General features: G+C 41.9%; 2 protein-coding genes across 2 annotated transcripts; both read left to right on the top strand.

Moving 5' to 3' along the window:
* Nucleotides 1-243: 243 nt before the first annotated feature.
* Nucleotides 244-12693, top strand: selenoi (selenoprotein I). Its single transcript, XM_053643160.1, has 10 exons — nt 244-461; nt 3778-3846; nt 4821-4929; nt 5425-5499; nt 5888-6150; nt 7825-7933; nt 8058-8106; nt 8497-8677; nt 9279-9461; nt 10085-12693. Exons 1-10 carry the CDS (start codon nt 405-407, stop codon nt 10190-10192), a joined length of 1203 nt encoding a protein of 400 aa, XP_053499135.1. The 5' UTR covers nt 244-404; the 3' UTR covers nt 10193-12693.
* An 849-nt stretch (nt 12694-13542) lies between these two features.
* Nucleotides 13543-23561, top strand: dnajc16 (DnaJ (Hsp40) homolog, subfamily C, member 16). Its single transcript, XM_053643159.1, has 15 exons — nt 13543-14228; nt 15045-15229; nt 15813-15879; nt 15991-16312; nt 16489-16673; nt 16955-17059; nt 17159-17317; nt 17460-17590; nt 20024-20198; nt 20520-20702; nt 20877-20953; nt 21045-21125; nt 21209-21298; nt 21411-21581; nt 22001-23561. Exons 2-15 carry the CDS (start codon nt 15054-15056, stop codon nt 22440-22442), a joined length of 2364 nt encoding a protein of 787 aa, XP_053499134.1. The 5' UTR covers nt 13543-14228; nt 15045-15053; the 3' UTR covers nt 22443-23561.
* The last annotated feature ends 1608 nt before the right edge of the window (nt 23562-25169 follow it).

Raw genomic sequence — 25169 nt, 5'->3', positions numbered from 1 at the left:
GACTGGGGGAGAAAACCGGAGTACCTGGAGGAAACCCTGGGGGAACATGCAAACTCTGTACAAACAGGGCAACGGTGGGAATCGAACCCCCAACCCTGGAAGTGTGAGGCAAATCAACCACAAATCAATTGTATTTGTATAACAATTATTTATATATATATATTTATACAATTATATATATATATTTATGCATTTATTTCTTATTACATATCCATTATTACAACAACGACAACTGCACCGTTCACGCGTCGCGACTTTTATTTTAAAATTGCGCATCCGGCTTGACTTCCGACTGGTCGTGACCGGAAATGACGTCGAAGTCGACGCCGGCAGCTCCCCATTGCTCTGGTGAGCCTCCTTCACACTTCAGATAATTGCGACCGGACCGCGGTGTCGCTGTCATCATGGCTCTGTACGAATATGTCACTCAGGAGCAGCTCTCCGGTTTTGATAAATATAAGGTGAGGCTTGATTACAAACGATTGAATGTAATATTAATAAAATACAGTTATTGCTAGTCAGGCTAAGATGCTAATAATGCTAACATTAACGGCATGGGACAGTGGCACGAGCCCGGGTGTCTCGCGTTAGCCGGGTAGCTTTTTTACCCTGCGTTGCATTTGGTTAAGCTAAATACACTTTTTACACCCCCCCCCCCCAAAAAAAAAAAAAAACACAACAACAGAACATTTAAAGGTAGATAATGAACTTGTCGGTTCGGTCAGAATTCGCTTAGAAGTGGAAAATAATCGCCTGACAGAAATTTGGGTTGGGTCACAAGATTTCGATATTCGCGGATATGCGGAAATTAAGGGACCGTCTCTAAAGTTATATACGACATTGTTATACACGTTTCTAACTTCAATAGCATTTGAAGGGAATGACTTACAGTCATGTAACCAACTGTAAAGTGTTCATCTAGGTGTCAGGTATGATGCACACCTTTTAGATTTCTGATATTTAATAAAATAAACTATTAAATCATTATAAATTGTGGCTATTTTGTGTATGAGCCCATTCTGTACTGAAATACATGGCAATATTTACGTATGTTTTGATAGCTTATTTTAATAAATATCAGAAATCTAAAAGGTGTGCATCATACCTGACACCTAGATGAACACTTTACAGTTGGTTTTGTAACTGTAAATCATTCCCTTCAAATGCTATTGAAGTTAGAAACGTGTTTAACAATGTCGTATGTAACTTTAGAGACGGTCCCTTAATTTCCGCATATCTGCCAATATGCAACGTCAAACCAACTTTATTCCAGTTCGAATACCAGTGAATGACACACGGGTTTAATTTCAAATCCGTAGCACTTAAAACATGTAGTGCACTAGGTAGGGCGTAGAAGCCTTTATTCCATGTTCTGTGCAGTGTACGTGTGTAGGTTTCAGGGCGGCGTTTGGGACACGGTCTCAGTTTTACAGTCTGTTCATTGAATTATTGTGAAACACTGTAGAACAATACACTTTTGCGATATCGTGATATGTTTTTGTAACTTTTTAAAAATACTTGTTTGAAAAAAGTGAAATTTTGCATAGAATATTTAAATTTTAAAAAATATTTAAAATGTTTTTTTTGTGTGTTATTTTTAAAAATTATTGGAATTATTAGAATGTCGACGTTTTCTCCATTTAAAAAAAAAAAAAAAAACTCCATTACGCTTAAACATGAACAGTTTAAGTATACATCGTCTATCGCAGAAAAGTATCGTAATTATTGTCCGTTTAATGTTGAGTGTTAAATGAATGTAAATAAATCCAAGATTTAAAAATAAATAAATAAATAAATCCTTCAGTATGATTTTTTGCTATGAAGACTGATATGGCTGTGTTGGATTTTTTTTATTCTATTTCTTTATCTAACATGTTAAATATATTTATAGTGAAGGATTTTGGATGTGTTTAGTAATTCGTTGCTTGATACAGAGAAGTCCGGTGTGGACGTAGTGGAGACATTGCAGCAGGTGCTGGAGTCCAGGTCCCAGAATGCAACGCAGCTGTACGACGCAGACGCTCAGCTCGACTATTTAGAGAGCTATGAGTTTGGGGTATTAGCGTTCAAGTTGAAGCTTTGGGTTCGTTTGAGGAGGTGAAAGAGAGAGAGCTGGACAAAAGACTAAAGCGCCGCTGCAAGGCAGTGAAATGGGTCATGTTGTTTGGGGCTGGTTGTTTGGGTCTGGTTGTTTGGGTCATGTTGTTTGGGACTGGTTGTGCAGGTTGATCAGCTGATCTTTACTCTGTTTGGAGCAAATTCACATCACATGTACACGAGTAAATAAGCCTTTGTCCCAGTTGGCAGATTTTCCAGTCGAGGGCATTATGGTTGTGATCGGTGTATTATACGTCGCTGTCTTTTCTAAATGTTGTTCAGGGCTTAAAAGCCGTTTTAGAGATGGCGTCATGTGGCTTTTAAACTTAGATGTTATTAAAGTTACTTAAAGGTGTGTTGGGTAAGATTTGTATGGGGGGGGGGAAATGGTCTCTAATGGTTAAATGGGCGGAGTTGAATAACAACATTTTGAATGTTGCCCACCCCTATTGTAACACATGTACACAAAGCTCTGCCCCCAAAACTTATGGTGGCTCAGCTAGCGTTCCCGTTAGTGAGGACGATGTCACGATGTCACCTTCACGCGCGTGCACTCGGACATCCGACTGCTTGAAAGCCGAGCTAACGTATAAACGTTCAACTTCTCCCCATAATGATTAACGAAGTGTCAGTCATTGATCGATCGCAGCTCGCGTAAGCCTTCTGGAGAGTGTTGAGGTAGGGCGGTGCTGTTCCAGACAAGGTCTTGTACATGAGCATCAAGGCCTTGGAATTTGATACGGGTGGATACAGGAGGCCAGTGGAGGGAGATGAAGAGGGTGTGAAATAGGTCCTTTTGGGCTGGTTGAAGACGAGACGTGCTGCTACCTACAGGACCATGCAGTTGTTGAAATGTGGTCTGTAACGGTCAAGCCGTCATCAAAAATCACCCCACGGTTCTTGGCTGTCCTGGTTGTTTTACGTGTGGTTAAGCCGAGCTGTACAGTGAGGTTGTGGTTGATTGAGGGTCAGGCTGGGATGATGAGAAGCTCAGATTCTGCCAAGTTGAATTTGGCAATTTTTGGCCTCTTAACACATCTGTAACGTAACTCCGTCCTGTTCACTACGTATGCTCACTACATACAGTAGATTCTGAACTACTGCTGTGCTATAGACAGCTGAAGCATTTGTATGAGTAATGAATATGCGCCACAAACGTAACACTTTTATGCGCTCAGTTGAAAAGTTCAGGAACTCGTAAACATGCGGCTTCTGTTGCTTGTAAATGCGTAAATATTGCAATTGTTGAGACGGAGAGTGTGCTACACTTCTACTCTTCACCCCCACCCGACAGAACAGAACCACCAGAACAGCCACCGATTTGAAAATCCAAAAACGTCCGGTCTGAGTATTTTACGTAGTCAGAGGTGCAGCAGCAAATACGATGGCACATCATTTGGGTGTTAATGACCCACGACTAATCTCAGCATCTCAGTCCGCCCATCTATGAGGGTCTGGATGGTGGTGGTGATTATGTCATGAGTTAACAGTCATTATGTTGCTCGCAGTAATCCAGATGGCTTGTTTGTGTGTGTGTGTGTGTGTGTGTGTGGGAGTGGAGTGTGTGTGTGTGGGAGTGGAGTGTGTGTGTGTGTGTGTGTGGGAGTGGAGTGTTTGTGTGTGAGTGGAGTGTGCGAGTTTACTACTCACTTGTGTTTCTTGCGTTTTCTGTGTTTTCAGTACAGTGCGGTGGACACCAACCCGCTCTCCATCTACATCATGCACCCCTTCTGGAACTCCATGGTGAAGGTGAGAAGGTCGTGCCGTTCAGTCATCACTTTCACCACGACCAAGAACCCGTGTTTTACCTGAAAAGTGTCCTGATCAAAAATCCGCCGTTTTTTTTCTTTCTTTAAGTTTTTCCATAGACCGCATGGATTATATCTCATACGTCGTCATAAAGTTGGCGTGTAGGAAAAAAAACAGATGAAGTTTCTTTGTGGGATTATTTCTCGTCTAAACGCAGTGTAACTCATTCTGTATCCTGTGCCGCTGATTTCTTTTTTTCTTCTGCGTTATTGTATAGACGACGGTGGTTGTTTATGAGAACGCTTGCTGTAAGAACTGAAAAGCAGTCGGTTTACACACCGCAGAGCTCCTCCAACATACTCGAGGGGTTTTGTGGTAAAATTGCGGTTATTTTTTGTCTCTCCGCTGGCTAGGAGTTTTTTCATTAGCAGCGTTAGCATCTGAGCACACGGTTCCTACTACTGAAATGCAAAGATGCAACTTTAATGAGTTTTCCACTTAGATCTTATTACGATTAGAAAAGAGACCGCACCCCATACACTAACAACAATCTGTCTCACTCTCTCGGTCTATCTCTCTCTCCCTTTTTTGTATCTGTCTCTGTCTCTCTTTTTCTTTTTTTCTCTCTGTGTCTCTCTCTGTCTCTTTTTTTGTATCTCTCTCTGTTTCTCGGTCTCTCTTTCGTATCTCTCTCTGTCTTTCTCTTTTTTGTATCTTTGTGTATCTGTCTTGTATCTCTCATATTTTCTCTTTCTTGTATATCTCTCTTTCTGTATCTGTGTCTCTGTCTCTCTATCTTTTTTGTATCTCTCATTCTCACTGTCTCTTATGTATCTCTGTATCTCTCTCTCTCTCTCTCTCTCTCTCTCTCTGCCTATTGGTGTTTTCCTATGTCATTTTCTCTCTATCTTGGCATCTCTTCTCCCTCACTCACTCTCTCTGTCTCTCTCTCTCTCTCTCTCTCTCTCTCTCAGATCTTGCCCACATGGCTGGCCCCTAACCTCATCACCTTCACTGGGTTCATGTTCCTGGTGCTCAACTTTGCCATCTTATCCTTCTACGACTTTGACTTCTACGCATCAGGTGAGAGAGAATGAGTGAGTGAGATGGTGGTGAACTGCAGGTTATCAGGACATGGGTACAAAGTCCTCTCTCTCTCTCTCTCTCTCTCTCTCTCTCTCTCTCTCTCTCTCTCTCTCTCGTGCTCGTTCTCATTCATGCTCGATCTTCCACTTGCCCTTTTGTAATCTTTTAATCTTTTTCTTAAAACCTGCTAGGCATGTTTTTTTTTTGTAGCAACAAAAATGACGTGTCCCTCTCTTCACTTCACTTTCTTATCTCTTTGTTTCACTTTTTCTTTTTCAACTCTTGTTTTGAGTAGCCGAGACATGTCTGCCTGTAGCAGCTGGACTAAAGTGTAACACCCTGTGAATCATCATTTGCTTATTAACATGAACACTCTAACTGAACCGTCTCGCTCTCGCTTTACTTACACAACTTGGTAGTTAAGTGAACCTGTGTTTTGTGACTCATTCCAATATATATGTGTGTGTGTGTGTGTGTGTGTGTGTGTTTTAGCGGAGGGTCATGCACACGTGCCAACTTGGGTTTGGATAGCCGCGGGCCTCTTCAACTTTCTGGCATACACACTAGGTAAGTGTGTGTGTGTGTATTGATGATCTTTTCAAATAGCAACAGGAAGGGTGTGTCTCGTGTGTGTGTGTGTGTGTGTGTGTGTGTGTGTGTGTGTGTGTGTCTGTCTCAGTGTAATGTTTGAGGTTTAGTTAGTGGCAGCAGTGTGTGTGAGGGGTGGTTAGTGGCAGCAGTGTGTGAGGTGTGTGTACACGTACATGCCATGATACTATCATTCAACATTCACACACTGCTCTTACTAATGAATTTACAGCATTATGGCTAACCTTAAGAAATAAAACACTGTGTGGAGCTCTGTTATAGGAAACTAAACAACAATGGGGTGCTGTGATGTAGCGAGACTAATAAAGTTCTGTGTGTGTGTGTGGGTGCGTGTGTGTGTGTGTAGACGGTGTGGATGGGAAGCAGGCTCGCAGGACGAACTCGAGCACTCCTCTGGGTGAGCTGTTTGACCATGGCCTGGACAGCTGGGCGTGTGTGTTCTTCGTGAGCTCCCTTTACTCTGTGTTCGGGCGTGGCGAGAGCGGGGTCACCGTGCTCACACTCTACGGCCTGCTCTGGGTCGTCCTCTTCTCTTTCATCCTCTCACACTGGGAGAAATACAACACCGGCGTGCTCTTCCTGCCCTGGGGCTACGACATCAGCCAAGTGGTAAAAGTTCAATTCAGTTCAATTTTTCAATTCAATTTGATTTGTATAGCGCTTTTAACAAATGACATTGTCTCAAGGCAGCTTTGCAGAAACATATAAACACAGGATACAGATTTTAAGTGTGAGGAGATCGCCTACAGCAAACACACACAGCGATGCACACTAAGTTGCAAATGAAGCAGCTACACTCAGCGGCACTCATGGCTCATGCTTAGAGGAGTCAGTGTTTTAGGCAGATTTAAGAGGAGCAGTTTGGATGCACAAAGTAATGGTGTTATGATGTAAATCCCTGATGCGAATGCGCTATATGAAGCTTTATTTTTTTTCTTTTTATTGTTTTGCACAATTAAAAAATATACACAAAAAAAGCAAAAATAGAAATATAGAGTGCAAGGGAAGGCAGAAACCTGTTAGGGCTTTTTTAAAGCCTCTAGCTAAACAATGTAAAATCCTCACCAAAAAAAAGAAAATCCCTGACACGACTCCCCTAACTCCCTGATGTCGCGAATCCCTGACTCCCTGACGACGCGAATCCCTGACGACGCGAATCCCGACGATGAGAATCCCCGACTCCCTGACGACGCGAATCCCCGACTCCCTGACGACGCGAATCCCTGACGACGCGAATCCCGACGATGAGAATCCCCGACTCCCTGACGACGCGAATCCCCGACTCCCTGACGACGCGAATCCCTGAGGATGCGAATCCCGACGACGCGAATCCCCGACTCCCTGACGACGCGAATCCCTGACGACGTGAATACTTGACTCCCTGACGACGCGGATCCCCGACGACGCGAATCCCCGTCTCCCTGACGACTCGAATCCCCGACTCCCTGACGACGCGAATCCCCGACTCCCTGATGTCGCGAATCCCCGTCTCCCTGACGACATGAATCCCCGACTCCCTGATGTCGCGAATCCCTGACGACGTGAATACTTGACTCCCTGACGACGCGGATCCCCGACGACGCGAATCCCCGTCTCCCTGACGACTGAAATCCCCGACTCCCTGACGACGCGAATCCCTGACATTGCGAACCCCGACGATGCGAATCCCTGACGACGCCAATCCCCGACTCCCTGACGACGCCAATCCGCGAATCCCTGACTCCCCGACGATGCGAATCCCTGACGACGCGAATCCCCGTCTCCCTGACGACGCCAATCCCCGACTCGCTGACGACGCCAATCCCCGACTCGCTGACGACGCCAGTCCGCGAATCCCTGACTCCCCGACGATGCGAATCCCCGACGACGCGAATCCCCGTCTCCCTGACGACGCGAATCCCTGACGACATGAATCCCCGACTCCCTGACGACGCGAATCCCTGACTCCCTGACGACGCAAATCCCCGACGACGTGAATCCCCGACTACCTGACGACGCGAATCCCTGACTCCCTGACGACGTGAATCCCTGACGACGCGACTCCCTGGCGACGCGACTCCCTGACTCCCTGACGACGTGAATCCCTGACTCCCTGACGACGCGACTCAATGACTAAATAAAGCCAGGAAATTATTATTTTAAACACTAATGGTACATTTGATTCAGAGTGATTTGTGTCCTTCCTCTCACTCATTTTTTTTTTCTTTGTCTCCCTCACTCTCTTTCTTTCTCCTTCTCTTATTTCTTTTTGTCACCTCATTTTCTTTCCTCTCTGTCTATCAGACAATCTCTATCGTTTACATCGTCACGGCTGTGGTCGGAGTGGAGACATGGTACAAACCACTGATCTGGAACATTCTCTACAGAGACCTCTTCATCGTCATGATCCTGGGTGAGAGAGTCATGCTCACTTGTGTTTCTCATCGCCGTGACTCATGAACACATTGCACTGCGCCTGCATGAGCGAAAGAGCTTTATGAAGTCTCATCACTGTGCCTCTCTTGTCTGCCTTATAGGTTGTTTGTTTGCTGTAACGTTACCAATGAGCCTTTACAACGTCTTTAAGTAAGGGTAACTCCTTTTGAATTCGTTTTTTTTTATGCCTTTACAGAAGTATATATTTTACTCATTAAGACTTGTGGATGGCTGCGATGTGTGTCCATTAATATCAACCGATCCTCTTCCAAGCTAAACGTATATACCAGTGCTTGAAAGTTTGGACTCTGAAGCATTTTGTCGCAGATTAGATGTATAAAACTTCCACGGTAACTTAAGTAAGAAATAAAACATATGTTGTTTATAGGAAAATCATCAACGATGGTATGGTGTGATGTGACCCCATCCCCCCCCCCCGAAAAGCATCTAGAAATATCTTTTGGGATGTTGTTTATATTATTTTAGTGTGTGTTGTGTAAGTAACGGCGGTTTGCAGAGACTGATGATGGTTTTGTGCAGGGCGTATCGCAGCAACACACTGAAGCACAGCTCTGTGTACGAGGCCCTCCTGCCCTTCTTCTCGCCCATTCTCCTCTTCATCCTCGCCACTCTGTGGGTCATCCTGTCCCCGAGCAACATCCTAGAGCTGCAGCCCAGAATCTTCTACCTGATGGTGGGAACAGCCTTCGCCAACGTTACTGTGAGTACAACACACACTCATACACTCGCACGCAGTATTGTGCTCTCTGGTATGCATGAAGTCGTCATATAGACAAAGGAGCTCTTGTTTTGTGTCTGCTACTTTCTGTCTGTCTCTTTGTCTTTCTCTCTTTCTCAACCCTCAACAATGTTTTATTGGCACGAATGTAACGTTACATTATTGCCAAAGCAGATCTCTGAGAGAATCACACAATTAGCAAAAAAAAAAAACAATCACTTATCGAAATGTCAGTGTCGGTGTGTCTCACAGCCTTGTCTGTCAGTTTGATAAGGATTAATGGGAGAAATCTGGTTCACCGGCATCTCATTCACCTTTTTTACACTTTATTAGTTCCCGTTAGCATAGAGAGCGAAAGAATGTAACTGCAGATGTCTGTCAGATTGTAATTCCCCATGATGCATTGCTACTACAATTCCCATGTGTTCATGTGCTCTCTGGTTTTCATAAACATGCGTAAACATATTAGATGTACAAGACCTCTGTTGATATCTTCCCCTGCCTCTCTTTCCTTCTCTTTCTCCCTTCCCTCTCTCGCTCTCTCTCTCTCTCTCTCTCCCCCCTCCCCTCTCTCCGTCTGCAGTGTAAGCTGATCGTGTGTCAGATGAGTAACACACGCTGCCAGCCTTTGAGTTGGCTGTTGGTGCCGATGGTGTTGGTGGTGTTGCTGGTGATCTGCGGCATGGTGCAGGAGAGTGAGACGGTGCTGTTGTACGTGTGCACGGCTGTGGTCATCCTCGCACACATACACTACGGGGTTTCAGTGGTGAGTACACACACGCACAAATATAAAAATGCTTCTTCTGTTAATCAGAAGAAGTTAATGCCTGTCTGTCTGTTCACCTGCTTGTCTCTCTATCCATACATCGGTTTACCTGTTCATCTGCCTGCCTGTCTGTCTCTCTATACATACATCTGTCTATCTATTTCCCTGCCTTTCAAGCTCTCTCTTTCTCTCTCTCTGTCTCTCTCTCTGCCTGTTTTTCTCTCTGCCCATGTGTCTATCTACCTTTGTCTGTCCATCTATATGTAGTATGTCTATCTCTCCATCTGGTTGTTTATTTCTCTCTTTATCCACCTGTCTGTCTTTTATATTCATGCATCTGCCTGTCCCTTTATTTTTGCACCGGTATATTTGTCTGTGTTTGTCCATCCCACCATCTGTCTACCCGTCTTTCTGTGCGTCTGTCTCTCTGTCCATCCATGTGTCTGTCCTGTGTGTCTGTGTTTCTCTGTTTACCTGTCTGTTACTCTGTCTACCTGTCTGTCACTTTTGCTGTCTCTCTCTTTTTCTGGCTTTCCTTGTCTATATATCTTTCATTGCTGTCTTTCTCCATCTGTCTGTTTTTGTATCTCTCTTTTTTACCCTCTGTGTCTCTGTGTCTGTAGGTGACACAGCTGAGCGGTCACTTTAAGATCTATGCGTTCTCGCTGAAGAAGCCCTGCTCGGACTGACAGGAGGAGGAGAAGATTGGCCTGACGGCGGCGGAGGTCTAAGCCGTCACGGCGTTCTCCTCGACCCACCGACGGCGAGCCCATCACCGCCGAGACACACCTCGAACTAGGAAACCAAAAGCTGCTGACTGAACACGCCCTCTCCAGCCCGGACACGCAGGACGTAGCGATGTGGAAGAACTGCGTGACTGGATTGGGCGGGGCTGTTCGGCTTCTCCGGTGTCCGCTGAGCAGATTCACTTGTTTCCTACGGAAATGCACTTTCAGCCAAGATACGGGAGCATACATCCATGTTCTTAAACCTACAACCCCCCCCCCAAAAAAGAAACAAAACAAAACAACACACATACACAAACAAACACACACACACAAATGCATGCTCATTCACACACAGCAAGCCACGTGGTATCACATTAAATGAATGTTTTGTACATTTGTGCCTTGGGCCATTTTATTTTGATTTATTTCTGGCTTATTTTTAGCCTCAAAACGTTAAAAAGCTACTGAGAGGGGAGTTTTTCTAATTTCTGGCATTAAAGGATCATGGTGTAGAAAAAGGGGGTTGAGTAGCGGACTTTATTATTGGAGGGAATCTGGGATGGATTAGTACTTTCTTGTGGTGTTTTATTGGACCTCTGTAAAGAAAATGCCGTGACACAGAGCATCAGGTGGAGCATCAGCTGTAATAAACCACTCCTGTAACACGTGGTTTTATGGGGCCTGACCTTTGACCCGGCGTCCCCAACGAACCTCAGACGCCTCTTCTTCTTCTTCTTTTGGTTTGTTCGTTGTTTACATTGGTGTGTCAGCCTGCCCAGTTTGAATTGTTTTCTTTACTAGTGAGCTTTTATTGAGTTTATTTGTGCTTAAATGAAGAGTGCGCTTTAAAGCCTGTGCAGGAGAGGGCGCACTCTGAGTACTCCGTTCTCTAAACGCAATAAAAGCGCTAGTCCTCTCGCCTTTTCTTTCCCTTTCTTCTGGTCTTTCTTTTTTTTTTTAAATTGTTATTTAAATTATGAATAATTTGACTCCAGCTTGTCCAAAGTGTTTGTGTTTGTACTATAATGTATGGGGTGTGTGTGTGTGTGAGAGAGAGAGGGAGTGTCTTAACTCTGGACACTTCATGGTACTGTCATCATGGGATCAGGATCAGTCTGTGAAATCCAATAGTTACTACTTGTCATTGCTGATGTAATATAATGTATTATCACCATGGTTACTGTTCTAATCATTTTTTTGTTTTGTTTTGTTTTTAATGATATTAAACCTCTGAGATCCTCCAAGGGGTGTGAATGTGACCTCAGTGCCCACTGGAGCACAAGTATGCATAAACAGACTGCAGAAAATTGTCCTTCCCTCGAAACACAACTCAAAAACCCCTCATTTTCTTTTTTGGGACGTTCATGATTAAACGGTCACGTTCCGCTGACTGCGTAACAGCTGAAACTTTATTTAATGAATACTTCTGAGCGAGGTCAGTACCCTAGTGTATATCAGGGCTGTTTATTTGATTTGATTTCACATATTAGTCAATAATAAGGTGCTCTAATGTCAGGTTCCTGAAAGTGATGCAGTTTGTTTAAAGGAGAACTCGGTCTAGAGCGTTTTTCAGTCTAATATCTATCTGCGGCTCTGTAGCGTACATGTTGGTTTACGTGTGGATGAGAATTTCGGCAAGTTTTCCTGTTCTCCGAAAACGACAGCAAACCCGTTTATGCAAACCTTAGTTAGAATTTAAGTCTAAGGGCAGATGTTGAATTTCTTCATCAATTAAAAAGTTAACATGAAATGAAGTCTAGCAATAAAAGTTAGAAGGTGAGAAGGACACGAGATTTGTACCTCAGTTCTTCTATTGATAACATTAGTTCTATATCTGAGGGAACAAATGCTCCAAATTTAGAGCTATCCCTTTAACGAATTTGTGAAAGCGGTCCACAAAAATACTTTTGTGCAAATGTATCGACCGCTCCCACATCTGCCCTTAGACTTTCAATATAAGTGAGATTAGAGTAATGGGGGTTTTTTTTTTTGTTGTTCATTTCCCAGTACGGCGATTTTAAACAATGTTTAAGTTTTTAATCTGTGCTAATCGCACTACAGATTGGTTAGGATGGACATGGAGTTGAAAATCGCTCGAGTATTCCTTTAACGGTTTTGCTACTTATTAGCCGGGTTTTATTACACTGTAGTGCTGAAATCTCTGAGCAGAACAGCTTACTGTATAACATATACTTGGATGTAGTGCTAGTAGTGCTCTGTCAAGTTTCAGGACCATCCCTTAAAAATGTGACCTTCCTGTAACTGGATCGGGGCACACCAGAGAAATTTTTTTTTTTTTAAACTGCTAAAAATACTCGTGTTCGATCTTACTATGTGTTTGTAATCAAATTGTTTTTCATTTTTTCCCTGTGTGTGTGTGTGGTTTTTTTTTTTGTTAAGCAAAATGCTCACTATGATCCACTAAATAATTGGTGTGATGAAGTGCAGATGTACTGTATTAAACGAAAAAAGCCCTATTAAATGAAAGCAGATCATCAAACATGGCTGTCGCTATACGGTTGTGGGGTTTTTTTTTGTTGTTGTTCTCTTCCTGTTACAGGTGTGAAATACTGATACCATATAACCTCATGAATGAAACCACAGCTATTCACTATGCACTTATTATTTTTCTTTTCATGTCATAGCCATGTGCAAACACAATGTAGAGCTTACAGTGCATGCACCCAAATCATTTTAACTTAGACAGGTGAATCTTTAGCTAGATCATATCAGACACACCAGTGTGGTTTTAATATGTAAAACCATGTGTAAAGCATGTTATAGTAGAATTGTTGGGGTTTTTTTCAGTGAGCTGATCAATTTGGACCAGATCAGCTCACCTATAAGAGTCGATTCCTTCAGCTCTCTAACGGCTCAACGTTATTTGTTCTAAACTGGACAATAAGAGTCGACTTTTTCAGTTCCCAAACGATTCATTTTGTTCTAAATCGACAGAGTCGACTCTTTCAGCTCCCAAATGATATTTTTTTCCTAAATCATAGAATAAGTACCGAACCTTCGAAGCTCCCAAACGACTCAGTGCCTGAGCTTCATTTAGATTTAGTCACACTGATCCTGATAACTTGATCACTTCCCCTTCTACATGCATCTTAAACAAGCAGAAGTGCAAAGGATAAAGTTCTCATAAACACAGCTGAGAGCCAAACACACAGTTGTTGAAAATTATTACAGAAAAAAGAAGAACTCGGGTCATTTATGCGAGTAGGTTCAAACCTTCATCTAAAAGAGTCGACTCAAAGAATCGACTTGTTGGCGAACGACACATTATTAGCCTATCCATTCTTCCTTCCACTTTTCCCAATCCTGTAATAGAAAAACGATGGCGGGTAGAGACAGCTCCTGGACTAGACAAATTAATCACCAAAGCAGGGTGAAACTACACACGGAAATATGTAAGTGTTTGCAATGCCTTACAAAAGAAACTTTCAGATTTTTCTAGAATAAATTAAATGATCTATTAGGATTAGGATGCTCTCTCCCGGAAACACTTTTTTTTCACAGCACCATAAATGTATTAAAGCCAAACAGTGGGGATACTAAGACATTATCTCCAATAGTCGATGCTTTAAATGTATTCATCTACGCCAAACACTCTATTGTTTATTTTTTTACGATCATTTTTATCACCCTTTCCTGTCCTGCTATTTGCTCAGACTCACTAATTGTACGCTTTTATTTTGACAACCTGACCCAGTCACGATATTCGGCGCATTGTCATTAGTCTGCGTACTAACGTCCTAAACAGTGTGGTAAATGAGTACACCACCTACAGTGACCATGGTAACCTATGGTGGCGTCGCGTGCTATTTTATCATACTAATTAGTAAGGTAGTATGCAGCGCGCGCTCCACACAGCATCCGAAGCAGCAGCAGGGAGGCAGTGAGTGAATCGGCGGCGGGGATGGAGCGGGATGTGAACAGATGTTGAACATGTTAGCGGAAAAATGGCATTTCAGCAGTCCGAGCGGATTTGACAGCTTTCTTCAAACACAGGGTTGAACCCGAGTTTCTTCTCCTGGTGCGTTAAAATAATAATTTTTTTTAAATAAAAAAAAGCTACATAGTGTAACACTGTAGTACGTTTGTCTGGGATAACGCTAAAAACCGGTAAAGCTAGTCGGTTAGCTTGTTTGCTAGCACCGTTAACTAGGTAAAATATGCTAAATTAAGCTAACGTTAGTCATTAATTTCATTTCGGTTGACAAGTGGCGGGTTTTTTTTCTGTTAACGAACAAGGTCAAAGATTTGGGACGATGTCAGCGCTCATAGACTGACTCTAACTCCATATTCATTTATTTTTAAACGTTAAATATTTAAATATTTTATAAACATCTCTCTTCGCATACTTGCTAATCGCTAATCTCACACTAACTAACTAACTAAGATGCTAAATGACCAACTGCTGACCAAGCGCGCGTGTCACGGTGGACGAATCCCAAATACGCACGTACTCTCTCTATATGTGCACTACAGCGTAGGGAACGACCTACGAGCTTTCCGCGACCTGTCTAGTGCCGTAAAGAAGTATTTGTGACGCAGCCTCGAATAATTTGTATTTCCGAAATGGGTGACTAACCAGGTGCGCGTGCCAAGTTGGCCGAATCCCAAAAGTCACCCTGCACCCTATATAGGTTGCACTGTCTAGGGAATGATGTTCTAGCTTTCTACGACCTATCTAGTGCCCTACATTTCCAATAGAGATACATTTGGAATTCAGCCAATTGCTGCTCTCTTGAGTGATACAATCCATGCTGCTGGGTTTATTTATTTATTTATTTATATTTACTTACTCATCTTTTTTGTTTCATAACCTTGATCCTGTCTGTTCTTCCAGCCCGGAGTCATGGCTAAAACCATGATGCTGTGCCTGAATCTTCACTCGCTGCTGATCCTCTGCATCCTCCTGGAAGGAGCTCTGGGAGATGGTGCCGAATTTGACCCCTACAAGATCCTGGGGGTCACCAAGAGTGCGAGTCATGCCGAAATCAAGAAGGTGTATAAACGCCTTGCTAAAGAATGGTAACGTTCTGCAAATAAGCATTTCGTTTTAGTCATCAGCGAGCTTCCCAGCGAGTCTGCTCTGTTAAACCTCTTGACGCACCGGTACCGAGCCACGGCTGGGCAGGATGTTAGATGTTAGATGTCGTTAGAAGGTTGATGTGTAATATTTAACAGTAACTCGATGACGAAACTATCAGGATTCAGTAATACGTTATATCGAAAGGTATCACGGACTGCGTTTACACACGCATCGAATTCCGTTTAAGGTCTGTATCCGGGTTGCAGCCGTATTCCGAATACAATGTTTATATGCGAATATTCCTGTATACGTGGCTGTTCTGAGTGTGAGTGTACCTGAGTATCCACTCCTAAATACCTCACCTACAGCTGAGCATCCACTAGCACCCACAATTCCTTGCGGAATAAATATCATAATATTGATGTGCATGTAAACGTAGCCATTGTTGGCGTAATAAGAAGGGTATGGTTCAAACCATCACACACACTTTATATATTTGTGTGGTTTTGTTTAGTTTTTTTGATCTCCTGATTGGAAAAGTTCAGCTGGTTATTTGTGTCTCTTGTATCTTTTGTTGCCAAGGCATCCTGACAAAAACAAGAACCCAGAAGCAGAAGACATGTTCATTAAGATCACCAAATCCTATGAGGTATGACAGACCGTTCTGCTGGCTTTGGATTTCATTACTCACAAATAACTGATGATATATGATGAGTATGTGTGTGTGTGTGTGTTGGGGGGGTTTGGTCTCATTGTTCAGATCTTATCCAACGAAGAAAAAAGAGCCAATTACGATCGCTACAAGCAGACCAGCTCCCAGCCTTACGGGCCTCGCGGCTTCCGTCACTTCCACGACAACTTCTACTTCGACGAGTCCTTCTTCAACTTCCCCTTTAATAGCGAGGGCGGCCGCGACGCCACTGACAGCAAGTACACTTTGCACTACAACCGGTACATCGACGAAGTCGTATCCGACAGCTTCAAAAGACCATATCTGATCAAGATCACCTCGGACTGGTGCTTCAGCTGCGTCCACATGGATCCCGTGTGGAGGGAGGCCGTGCAGGAGCTCGAGACTCTCGGTAATATATTGTACAACTGTTTTATTTATTTATTTATTTATTTATTTATTAGAAAATAATGAGCGCTAGACTACCAAACCAGAGTAATTTACCGATAGGAAACTGGGACGTTTCTCAAATGGTTTCCGCTCTGGTCCTCCTGTCGATATTCTGTCGTTCGCCTCGTCTGTCTGTAGGTGTAGGAATAGGCGTGGTCGACGTTGGCTACGAGAGACGCTTGGCGAATCATCTGGGCGCTCACCGCACTCCGTCCATACTCGGTGTCGTCAACGGAAAAGTGACTTTCTTTAACTACGCTCTGGCCAAGGAGCACCTCATGCAGTTTGTGGAAGACCTGCTCCCTCAGAGACTGGTCGAGAAGGTACGTCAGTGCAGGGCTCCACTCTCACACTCACTCTGCTTTGCTTTAGATTTACTATTTAAATTACAAAGCAGTGTAATCAAGGAGGTATCAATCAGGTAGGCCTTTTTTAAATTTGTGAAAATATTTCTTTCTCCGTTTCCCCCCCGAGTATTAAAAGTTCTCTTGATCGACAGTAACGTTTTAAAGAAACACTTTTTATTTTTAATAAAGTTTCTACTTAACCGTAATCTGATCTGTTTTCTAAAACCTTTCGGAATATTTTTTGGATCGCTCCTCAGGTCACAGACCGGAATGACGGCGACTTCCTGAAGAGCTGGTACGACGTTAACAAACCCCACGTTCTGCTTTTTGATCAAGTGCCTGCGGTTCCTCTGTTGTATAAGGTATACGCGGTTACATTCGGGGAAAATAATCACGCGCCGCCCGGCTGCCGAGCGCAAGACCGTGTAACAGCGCGCGAATGTTGAACTGTTCCTCCACAGCTGACTGCGTTTGCCTATAAGGACTACGTGCAGTTTGGCTACGTGGACCAGGGTCTGTCCGAGACGGCCAACCTGCTCAAGCAGTACAACATCAACACTTATGCTCCAACCATGCTCGTCTTCAAGGAGAACACGGATAAACCGGCCGACATCATACAGGTAGATTTTTTTCACGGTGAAGTAATGCAAGCCTGATGATGTAAGGTATTAAACACAACAAGGCATGCTGGTGTACTGTAGAAAAATAATCAGTGATGGGGTGCTGTGATGTGGCATGACGATCATGTTTTTCCTTAAACAGGCTAAAGGGATGAAAAAACAAATAATTGATGAATTCATCTCCAACAACAAATTTCTTCTTGCCCCTCGTCTGGTGAACCAGAAGGTCTTTGATGAGCTTTGTCCCGTCAAGCAGTTCCATCGGCGCAGAAAGTAAGCTGGAAGCCATTGTGTCAGTTGTAAAGTTTGATGATTTGACGGAGGAAGCAGAATGCTAATGCTGAATATAACACTTCACTAATAACAAAAACAGCTTTAAAAGATCACTCCAGCAAATTGTACCTTCGTTATATACACTACCGGGCAAAAGTTTGTGTACACTCGACTGAAACGTTTTTCATGATCTTAAAAAGCTTTTGATCTGAAGGTGTATGATTAAATGTGTGAAATTGGTGTCGTAGACAAAAATATAATCGTGTCGACGTATTCGTTTCTTTCATTAGAAAACTAACATTCACAAAATAATCTTTTTTTAAATGGATGACTTCAGCAAAATATTCTGAAAAGCAGCCGATAAGAGTCCAGCGTCAGTGTGAACTCCTTTAATACTGTTTAAAAATCATCTCAGGGAAATTCCTCAAGAAATCGGTTGGGAAAATGCCAAGAATACATTTCTGGAAAATTCTAGGCAAAAAGGGCTAGAAGGACTTTGAAGATACTAAAATATTAAATTATCTTGATTTATTTTTGATTTTTTTTTTTTTTTATCACAACATAATTCCCATAGTTCCATTTGTGTTACTCCAGAGTTTAATGACTTTGTTATTATTATTATTCTAAAATGTGGGAAAATAAAAATAAAGAATGAGGGTGTGTGAACTTTTGACCGGTAGTGTATTTATAATGGAAGGTCAGTTGGTAAACGTTTCAAATAAGCAGCTACAGTATGTAATGCAAATTTCGATTCAAAGATGTTCTTATTTGGTTTTTATCCAACACTGGAATGCAACTTTCTAGGAGTGATTTTTTTTAAAGGCATCGTCAGGCAGAAACCAAGGCTCTTTCATGTTTATCTGAGCTACACTGAGTAAGACTGTAACACTTAATGGCGCATCAGGTAAGATAAGTGAAAATATTTATTGATCATCGTGTATATATATATATATATATATATATAATATATATATATATATATATATATATATATATATATATATATATATAAAATTTCTTTTTTCATTATTATAAGTCTGTGGGAATCACACATGCTATATCGAACACTAGAGTGTTCCTTTAAAGGTCTCTGCACGAGGCAGTAATGTCTTTGGGAGCTTCGACGGTTCTTTGATACCTTTTAGAGACTCATCTTTGGCCTGTATTGTTTGTGTGTAGACTACACTGCGTGCACAATTATGATCTGATCATTATTTCTATGCAAATTATCCAACTCTTAACCATATAAACGTGAATGCTAATTGGGTATAATTATTTTTAGGTGAAGTTTAATTGCTTATTGAGGGAGGGTGTGGCTTAATGTGATTAACACCCTATATAAGGTGTGCATAATATAACTATACCCTACATAACTCAGGAAAATGGGCCAACAAAGAGACAGCACAAGTTGACTGGAAAAGACTTAAGAATAAAACATGAGGTTACCAGGAACCCGTTAGCGTCCAGTGCCACTATATATCAGAACCAAAACCTTCCAGGAGCATCAGGTGCTCAAACACATGGCTGAGGTACTGAAAGCTAAAACACGACCACCACCAAATAAGACTCGCAAGCTGAAGTGTCATGACTGGGCCAAGAAATACCTGAAGGCCAATTTGGGTGGGCACGTGGGTGGATCACTAATGGGCACAGAGTACCAGTTCGAGTGAGACACTAGCAAGGTGGGGGCGGGGGGGGTACCGCTGTGGGCTGGTATCATCAATCATGAGCTAGTTGGACCTGTTCGGTTGAAGATTGACTGACAATCAGTTCACAACCCTAGTGCCGGTTTCTACAAGACACTTTCTTCAAGCAGCGTTACAGGAAGAAGTCAGCAACATTCAAGAAGGCCATGATCTCTATGCAGGACAGTGCTCCGGGACATGCATCAAGGTGCACCACTGCTTGGCTAGTCAGCAAAGGCATCAAAGATGACCTGGCTGAACCCCTTCATCATCTGGCTTAAATCCTATTGAGACCTTCTGGGAAATTCTCAAGTATGAGATTTACAGTGAGGGAAGACAGTTCACCTTTTTGAACAGTGTTCGGGAGGCTGCGGTGGCTGCCTCGGGCTAAAACCGACCGTGAACACATTAATAAATTGACTGATTCGATGGATGGAATGCTCATGGAGGTTATAGAAAAGAACCGTGGCTATATTCATCACTGAATAGTTTTGAAGGGCCAAAAATATTTTTGGTTAATTATGTTTTTATTTCATGTTAGCTATTTGTTAAATAATACTTTAAGACTGAAGTAATAAACAAGTATTTATCTGCCTAATAATTGTGCACACTAATAATTTCCCCAGAGAAAGACAAATCTTTTTTTTTTTTCTTTGTTAGACATTCTGTTTTGATGCGAAATAAACATTTAGGATTAACTGAGACCATTGTATTCGTTCACCAATACAATTTTTTGTTGTTGTTGCAGATTCTGTGTTCTGCTCATCACCGGTGAGGAGGAAGTCTTTGTCCCAGGAAACAAAGCCTTCTTGTCTTTGGCCTCTGCGAACACTGAGGAGGTTCTGCGCTTTGCTTATGTGTACCAACGCCAGCAGCAGCCTCTGTGTGCTGTGCTGCTGAAGAACAGAGACACTCCACCACAGGTACGTGCACCATGGCGCTCAGACCAAAAACAAAAAAAACTAAACCCAAAACAAACAGCTGCATAAACTAATGACGTTTCTACTTTATGAGTATGCCAGTTATTCCCAGTGGATTTGGGTTAACATGCAGTTAGGGCTTCTGTTAAAGTTGTGAAGCTAAATATGCAGTAAGTAGAAAGTAGAGATTTGACATTTACTAACTACTGTACATTTTAAAAGGGAAAAAAAAAGTACGAGGTGAAAAATTCTCCAGTAAAATACAGATACTTAAAAGTCAGACTTAAGTACAGCAAGAAAGTAATTATGATTGTGTGCGTGTAGGTGGTGATCCTGGAGCGGCGTAACGGGGCCGGTAAGGTGCTCTTCAAGCCCGTCCAGGGCGGCTGGAACGGCAGCGAGGAGGACAAACACAAACTGCTGGAGGAGCTAGAGCGGCTACGGAAAGACCCCTCCGTCCTTACCCATGATGCAACGCTGCCTGAGCTCAATAACGAGTTCGCTTCAGTCAGTCTCTTTGAACCTCCCTGTTTTAATGGGAAATTAATCCTGACCTATCTTACATTTTCAAGCAATGGATTGACTAGCGCACCACGACACGATTAAGTAACATTTTATCTACTGCGCTAATATAAATAATCGTTAAATTGAAATCTGATAATGATATTTGTCCAATTGCAGATGTTTTTAATCAGATGGATTTATGCAGCGTATGACTACTTGTCTGAAATTATTGATGATGCTCTCCACAATAATTGGTAAGTAACAAACCCAATATACTGTGTACTGTATTCTTGAAAAAAACGTTGTTTATCAGCAAGTTGTTATTTACTGTTCTTATTAATGCAGGCGTGAAATAATGCCTCTGATGTCTCTGATATTCTCTGCACTATTCATCCTGTTTGGCACGGTGATTATTCAGGCTTTCAGGTATGATTTGGGACATTCGCGCAAAATTCGTCCTCGATTTTTGAAATTTGCATTCAGACAGGATGTTTCTAATACGGTTTCAGTGATTCTGGTGACGAGAAACAGACAAAATCAAAGGCGAAAGAAGCAGCGAAGCCCCAGAATGGATCACCGAGCACCGCCAACACTTCCAGGTGCCTTAGATGGCGATCTGTGAATGAATAGCTTTGTTTCAATAATATCTTTGTTGTTAGAATTTGCTTTATGACCCCTCTAAGACATCTAAACCTTGTTTTTTTGGAGCAGCCGTCCACCGAAGAAGAACTTTGTGGAGGTGACCGAGTTAACGGATATCACTTATACCAGTAATTTGGTAAAGTTGAGACCAGGCCATATCAACGTGGTGCTGGTGCTTACGGACGCAACCAAAAACATTCTGCTCAGCAAGTTCGCCAAGGAGGTTTACTCCTTCACTGGGTCCGTCTTTACATACACACATTACATGCACACGGCAAAAAAAAATGGCAGTATTTTGAGAGTATATTTTCTGAGAATATACAGTATTTTGAGAGGATATTTTCTGAGAATATACAGTATTTTGAGAGGATATTTTCTGAGAATATACAGTATTTTGAGAGGATATTTTCTGAGAATATACAGTATTTTGAGAGGATATTTTCTGAGAATATACAGTATTTTGAGAGTATTTTTTCTGAGAATATACAGTATTTTGAGAGTATTTTTTTCTGAGAATATACAGTATTTTGTGAGTATATTATTTAATAGTATACTTTTATTTTAGGGGTATATTGTATATCGTTACAGAGGGGCAGTTTGACATAGTTACAGAAAAAAAACAACAAAAAAAACGAGTTAACAATACTTAACATCTCCAGGAGCCAGACGCTGCATTTCTCCTTCCTGAATGTGGACAAGCACAACGAGTGGATGTCCACCCTGCTGGAATATGCCCAGGACGCCATGCAGCTGGAGGCGGACGAGGAGGAGGAGGCCAGCAACCGCAAAGCAGACTACACGGGCTACGTGCTGGCGCTCAACGGTCATAAGAAGTACCTGTGTCTGTTCAAGCCAGTGTACACAGGCGAGGACGCTAACAGCAGGCCGGAGGAGGAGGCGGGGAGTTCCAGATCCAGGTCGAGCTCGAGAGATGAGCACCAGCACAGGAAAGGAGGGGCACGCTCGCGTTCCACAACTCTCCACATCCACCACAAACTGGACCGACTGGGACTGTGGATGGAACGGCTGATGGAGGGCACGCTACCTCGCTACTACATCCCGGCCTGGCCCGGCCTGGACAAGATCACGGTCAATAAGTAGAGCTTTTTCTTGCACGCTGTTGAAGGACACAATATTGGTTCTCGGGGATCAGTTTCTCATCACTCCTATTGCAGTGTAACGGCCATTGGGTGGCGCTGTAGGCGGACTATGTGATCTCAGAGCTCCGACCTTGATCTTACACAGATGCAGTAAATGACCTGAGTCTAATAGTAGCTCCGTTTAACCATGATGCTGCGCCATAACCACTGAACGCTGCTCCAGCCGCTACTTTAAAGGTACAGTAGATAGGAATGTCTGTTAATACATGACCAGAAATTACATCATATCAGGAAAAATCCACCCTGAACGACTTGCATATTAATCTTCAGTCATAACGTAAGATTCAATGACGTCTAAGACTCATTTTGCGATGAATTCTGAGTTAAATGGCTTTCATCAATGTTTATTGTTTCCTATATTACCCACAATACCGTTCGACAACCTGCTGGTAGTGCTGCGGTGGGATTTAGCCTTTGCTCCATCTCTGCCTAAAGAGAGCGACGCAGCTGCGCTTTTGGATCTTGATCTATGTCGGCTCGCTCGTTAATATGACATCAAACAACGCTGTAAAGTGTTGATTTCTTTAAAATGGGAAAATTGCTTTGTTTTTGTTTTCAGGATCCAACAGCATTAACAGTTTATCCCTTATGTTTGTTTAAACCTTTTGTCTTCAGTTAAACACCACGGTCAATGCGCCAGTAGTAACAGTGTCTTCCTGTGACATCTGTGCCGCACCAGGATCACTGAAGACATCACAATTAGTTCAGTACAAACATATTTAATGTGTTTCAGGGTGGAGATTTCCTTAAGACACGGCGATATGAAGTGAAAGCTTTCTGTAGTTGGAAAATGCCTTTAAAAAAAAACAAAAAAACATCTCGCTCACCTTTAACAGCTAATGGGTTGAAATCGAGGATTTCAGCTGATACAAGGCATAACCTGATCCTCTGCCATGCACACTATGGTCACTTTCATCTGTGAAGTGTAGCATGAACTAAATAACTAAGTGTGGGAAGATCTCCTTTTTCAGTTTTCATTTAAACACCTAAACAGCAAAATATTTCATAATAATCGTTAGTATTTTTAACAATAATGTCAGTATTAAGCATACTCATACATATATATATATATATATATATATATATATATATATATATATATATATATATATATACATTCTGTCCTGAACAGAAGAATATAGAAGACTGTCTTGCTTGTGCAATAAGACTACTTTGCCTTGAACCTGTTATATATTTTATATATATTTTCGGGTGTTTTAGCATGGAATCAGATGTGGTAATATGAACCATTCCTGTGTGTACAATGTTCTAAGTGAAAATGAGGATTTTTCTAAAATGAACATGATTCAATTCTGTAAGGAAAACTAATTTGAGTGAAATTGACTGTAGCAGCTACAGATAGAACTCTTAATAGGCATGTGTTATTGCATCATAAAATACAAGAGCCAGTCAGGTTCCAGTATGCAAATTACAGGAGGATTCCACAACAGTATTACAGTATGTACTGTGTTTTCCTTTTAGGCATGCCATAACATGCTATACCAACTACATGACATGAAACATTTTCACAACAGGCGAGTAAAGAGAAGATACTAAATTGGCAGGCGTATACGTGAAATTCCCAACAGTGAAGCTAGGGAGCATGGGTTTTTTTTTTCTTTTCTATATCAGTCATAACTTGTATTTTTAATTAGGAAATTTGTAGCTGCTTCTGTGCCTTTTTCTGTTGTCCAACTTTTTTTTTTTTTTGTGGAACGAGTTTTGGATGATTTTATTTTTTAACAGCATGACAATCCAAGTCTTCCATCCCAGAAGAGTTTTTAAGACAGGGCTTAAACAGATTACCAGATTGCATTATTATCTAATCAGTGTGCTGTTGAATGATGATTAATGCACTGTTGTTATTTATATATTATTGTATCTGTGTTGCTGTGATGTAAATATGGCCATTTCTGTCCAGTGTTTTTACTGAATGTTTTATTCAGCGTCACATTTTGGTGATCGGCTTACAGCAAGTTTCATAATTTATATACAGCCCATGTGTACATCCGCTTGGTAGAGTTACAGTATAGATCAAATAAAAATTTAGGTGGCCTGTTTTATTTATTGCAAAAAATGATTTCTGAAATGTAGAGCTGTCAGAAAATAAATAAATCATTCAGTTTTATTTCCATAACTTTGATATGTGCAAAAGTATCTTTCATTTTTTTTTTTTTTTTTTTAATTTTAAGAAAAAACAGTGATTAAGTATACAGCTCCCTCCACTAATATTGGCACCCTTGGTAAATATGAGCAAAGAAGGCTGTGAAAAATTGTCTACTGTTTAACCTTTTGATCTTTTGTTAAAAAAAAAAAATCACAAAAATACAGGTGTGTGATAATTATTGGCACCCCTATGAATTCATATGAGAAAATATATTTGAAGTATATTCTCGTTGATGGTTTAATTTTTTGTCACCTGGGTGACTTGGACTAGTACACCTAGGTGACTTCCTGTTTCACAAGGGTATAAATATGAGGCAACACAGGCAAAATTTCCTTAGATATTCCTAACAATGGGTAAGACAAAGGAATATAGCTGTGACGGGCAGCAAAAGGTTGTTGAGCTTCACACAATGGGAAGTGGCTATAAGGAAATAGCACAAGCATTGAAAATGCCCATTTCCACCATCAGGGCAATAATTAAGAAGTTCCAGTCAACTGGAAA

Source organism: Ictalurus furcatus, chromosome 15, assembly GCF_023375685.1.
Source record: "Ictalurus furcatus strain D&B chromosome 15, Billie_1.0, whole genome shotgun sequence".
Lineage (NCBI taxonomy): Eukaryota > Metazoa > Chordata > Actinopteri > Siluriformes > Ictaluridae > Ictalurus > Ictalurus furcatus.
This window is presented reverse-complemented; position numbering and strand designations above follow the sequence as displayed.

What these genes read in the sequence shown, in the direction of transcription:
- dnajc16 (XM_053643159.1), top strand. Translation starts at nt 15,054, where the DNA reads ATGGCTAAAACCATGATGCTGTGCCTGAATCTTCACTCGCTGCTGATC. An exon ending in GCAGGAGCTCGAGACTCTCG is followed by an intron (nt 16,313 to 16,488) that starts GTAATATATTGT and finishes GTCTGTCTGTAG; the next exon opens with GTGTAGGAATAGGCGTGGTC. An exon ending in AGCACCGCCAACACTTCCAG is followed by an intron (nt 21,299 to 21,410) that starts GTGCCTTAGATG and finishes TTTTTGGAGCAG; the next exon opens with CCGTCCACCGAAGAAGAACT.